The sequence below is a fragment of the Mesitornis unicolor genome, unplaced genomic scaffold (genome assembly GCF_000695765.1).
Source record: "Mesitornis unicolor isolate BGI_N332 unplaced genomic scaffold, ASM69576v1 scaffold13880, whole genome shotgun sequence".
NCBI classification, from domain to species: Eukaryota; Metazoa; Chordata; class Aves; order Mesitornithiformes; family Mesitornithidae; genus Mesitornis; species Mesitornis unicolor.
This window is the reverse complement of record NW_010157659.1, coordinates 18,716-22,848: the sequence shown is the minus strand read 5'-3', so window position 1 is coordinate 22,848 and position 4,133 is coordinate 18,716. Positions and strand designations below refer to the sequence as shown.

At 44.4% G+C, this 4,133-nt stretch overlaps 1 protein-coding gene across 1 annotated transcript; it reads left to right on the top strand.

Annotated features, from left to right (window-relative positions):
- Positions 1-352: 352 nt before the first annotated feature.
- Positions 353-3,928, top strand: LRRC58 (leucine rich repeat containing 58; the record flags this gene model as incomplete). Its single annotated transcript, XM_010180934.1, has 3 exons — positions 353-481; positions 1,554-1,831; positions 3,295-3,928. Coding segments are annotated over 3 exons (616 nt in total), but the record flags the coding sequence as incomplete, so codon positions are not given.
- Positions 3,929-4,133: the final 205 nt, after the last annotated feature.

The window sequence follows — 4,133 nt, the reverse complement described above, 5'->3', positions numbered from 1 at the left end:
GTGCTGCAGACCCTGTGTGGACAGGCTGCTCTTTCTTGGAAATAGGAGCAGGAGCTTCGCATGTGGGGTTGGTGTAGGAATACACAGTTGTCTGGTGCCTACCTACAGATGTCATGGTGACTACAGGAGGCTGGAGGTAAATCTCAACATTATCTGTTGTGAAACAGCAGCTCTTGTAATTTTGGTGTGCAACTCAGCTTCCCACCCCCCTTCAGCAAATTATCTCATACATAGTCAGTCCTCTGTAAGTTTTCTTTAGGAAATGCAGGAGATGAGAAGAACTAGAGTTAAATGAAACTGGAAATGACCTTAATGAAATAATGCAGTGTTTTCTCTTCTCTTTTTTTTCCAGTTTAGAGTTTCTGTACCTCGGAGGGAATTTCATTACTGCAATTCCACCTGAATTAGCAAACCTGCCTTCTCTAAGCTATCTAGTTCTGTGCGACAACAAGATCCAGAGCATTCCACCTCAGCTGGCACAGTGAGTATTTACTGCCATCAGCCACCAGCTGTAATTAACTCTTGGAACTCTTTTTTCTGCATATGTGGATAAAAGCACCTGGAAGGACCTATTTGTCCTTCAGGTTGTTAATGTGACTAGACTTCAACAAGAAGATCCTTAGCGTGGTGCATTGCAGGCAGACCATGAATATATAATATGGAAATCTCAGTCAAAGGGCTATGGAAATAAAAATGTCACCAAGTATGCACTTTAAGATGAATTAATAGATTGGTAAAGGTGCTCTGAGAAGTACCTGGGCAACTCAGAAAAGATAAACTGCCATGCTACTGTGTTCTTAGTGATGAATGCGTGGTCTGTTTTGTCTTTCATCCAAAGCCATTTTTGTGTGCTTTTGTGTTGTACCATTCCCTGCGTTCCCTTGGCATTTCTTACTCTAAGATCTCAGAGTGTTTTAGTGTTTGTTAAATCCTATAGCACAGCTCTAGAGGATAAGTTACTGTTTTATCTGTTTCATAATGGGGGAAAGAAGACACTGCAAACTTTGTACGGGTAGTCTGAGATGGGAGGTGAAGAATTCATTGTGTAGCTGTAACCCTGAAAGCAATTGAATGGCAGCACGGAGTTTTCCAAGTTGGAATTTGATGGTGTAGTGGGATTATTATTGATGTACAACATCCAGTTGTCTTGTAACTTGTCCTGGTGTGAGAGCATCCCTGGATGCTGTGCTGTATCATTGCTTTGCACTTCTTGACAGAGGAGAATGCTTCCTCCAAAAGCCAGAAGAACGCTTGTCACCCATACCATGCTAGCCTGGCTTCCCCTTGCTTAGCTTTTGAGATCTGGTAGTGTCACAGCACAAGGTGATGCAGCTGCAGGCAATGCAAACACAGAGTTTTCCCGGGTTGGCTGCCTACCAGCAATTGTTTTTAATGCACAAGTGAAAGCAGGTGACTTATTTAGTTTAGAATTGCATGGAACCTTAATGCATGAACTGGGTACAATGAAACATTATCTCCCCTGAAAGCCCTCAGTTTGTATACTTCCGTTCTGTGCCAACCCACCTTGACTGGGTTTCCATCTCCATCCTCAGGCTGCATTCCCTGCGTTCCCTTAGCCTGCACAACAACCTGCTGACTTACCTTCCTCGAGAGATCCTTAACCTGGTTCACCTGGAAGAGCTGAGCTTGCGTGGGAACCCACTGGTGGTCCGGTTTGTCCGTGACATGACCTACAACCCCCCAAGCCTTCAGGAACTGGCTGGACGCACCATTAAAACTCGCAACGTTCCCTACGCTCCCAGCGATCTACCGGAGAATCTTGTTCGGTATCTGAGCTTGGCCAGCAACTGTCCCAATCCGAAATGCGGGGGTAAGTTCACCTTCACTGCTCTGCTTCCTGCTTCTCCCAGATGGGTTTTCTTTCCCTCTGACTTGCCATGACTTCAGTAGCTCAGTTGGGTTAGATGTGTTGCTGCATCCAGATTGCAGCTGTATTTCATTGGCTGCAGGTCTCCTGCAAACTTGTGTTTAAGGAACCTTGTTCACTTTGGAACAGTGCTCAAAGTTGTAGTGCTGGTTTACTGTATTTGCATGGGAAGGTAAGATGGTGTTTCTGTCGGAGTCTTTGCAACTCATCCCAGCACTCCACCGTGCTTTTATGGCCTGAAGTGTCTGATTTGTCTGCCCTAAAATAGCTCAGATTAGGTAACGGACAAGAGAACTTTTGCAGGTGCTCTTGCTGAACAGCAAGCTTTATTTCTGGCTGGAAAAATTCATTTCTGGCAGTTACCAAAAGCAATTTGTTTAGCTCTTGCTTGCGACTACCAGTGTGTAGTTCCTGGAAGGAGAGGACTTCTTAGACAAGCCTAGAATGCTTGGGCTTAATTTGGCTTAATGCTTAATCTTTATCCACAGTAAATGATCTGCGCATTTAGCCTTTAGAAGATTAAGGGGAAAAATCATTAATTAGTATCTACCGTGCAGTCATAATGCAGGCTGTTATCTCCTTACAGGACAATATCAAAGCATGCTCCGTAAGCAAAGACGGAAGGGCTGGAACTTATGTTGGAAGGGAAAGAAATGTTTCTTTTTTTATAGCTTTACACAACTTGGATAACAGTGGATTGGTTTTGCTCTTTTTCACTTTTCCATATGAACTAGCACAGTATTGCAGCATTGCTCAAGCACTGCAGGAGTAAAGGTTACTCCAGACCAGCTAGGACTTCAGACACTGCTGGAAATTTCTGAAAATGTCAGTGTCTAAAATCACTTGCTGTGACAGGAAGAGAAGGTAATTGTGTGTTAAGGCAACACTGTTGCCATGGAAAGTAGCATCCAAACTCAGCATGGTGATTTCATTCAAGCAGAAGAAAAGCAGGGCTATGAAGGTCTATTTTTGAATGCATTTTTGCTACCTGGTAGAAGAGGTTTTACAAATTTGAAAATAGAGTGGATGGATGAGTTTGACATTTATGAAGTTTGCCAGTTCCCAGCCTGAGGTTTCTCCCTATGATTAGAAAAAATTGCTGAATTCTTTGGAAATAGTTGTCTTGTGTCTTTTCATGTAGAGTGTGCCTTTCTGAATCATCTACCAAATACAGTTTTACAAGACTCTTTTTTTTTTTTTTTTAAATCTAAGAAAAGAAGTTGTTTGTTTCCATAGGTGTCCTGGTCCCTTCTCTTCCTCCACTATCCCTTATCCTTTTAGGTCCGGTGCTGTGTCAATTAGAATCCTAATTTGAGGCATTGGCACCAGCTGCAGCAATGTTGCAGAGCTTAGAGATTTCTCCACTGGGGTCTCATATGTTGTTCCTGTCCCCTTTGCCCTTACAGGTGTCTACTTTGACAGCTGTGTCAGACAAATCAAGTTCGTTGACTTCTGTGGGAAGTATCGCCTCCCGCTGATGCACTACCTGTGCTCCCCAGAGTGCTCCTCTCCCTGCAGCTCTGCCTCCCAGAGCTCTACTTCCCAAAGCGAGTCTGACTCCGAGGACGAAGCCAGCGTCGCTGCGCGCAGGATGCAGAAAGTCCTTCTCGGATAATGGCGAGCGAGAGGGGAAGATGGGAAGGAAGCCGTGTTTGAAAAGCAATAATGGAACAGTGAAGCATGAGCCTCTGGCCTGAAGGGCTCATGAGAAATTGTCTTCAAGTCCATGTAAGGGGCAGAACATCTTGGCAAGCCTAGACTTGCTTGGTGCAGTGCTACTTAGGAGAACTCACTTAGTGGCATACTCCCTGTAGGGTGCCTGGGGTTGTTAGAAACATCTGCTGTCTGGGAGACACCCCCCTCCCTTGTATGGGCTGGGGGGAGGATTCGTTCTCACTGGCGGATTGAGAAGGGTTTTAATATATGACACTTCCCTGGACTTCAGTCATCCTGCAGAGCAAAGGAGACTGTCCAGATCTTCCAACACTGTGGTAAATCAGAAACAGGCTAATGATGCCATGTGAGTATGCATAGACCCCAATGTTTTATGTAGTGTCTTGATTCTTTGCTGTGTGCTTTGATTTCAGTTACAGATTTTATACCTATCCACTAAAAATGGGAGTTGGGTTGCTTTTTGTTCAGAAATAGATTTTTTCCAAACTCTGGTTACTCTTCCTCTGCCTAGAGGTGTAGGGTCTCTGTGCTGTTACAGATGTTACAGCCATCATAGAACTGAGCTACCTTT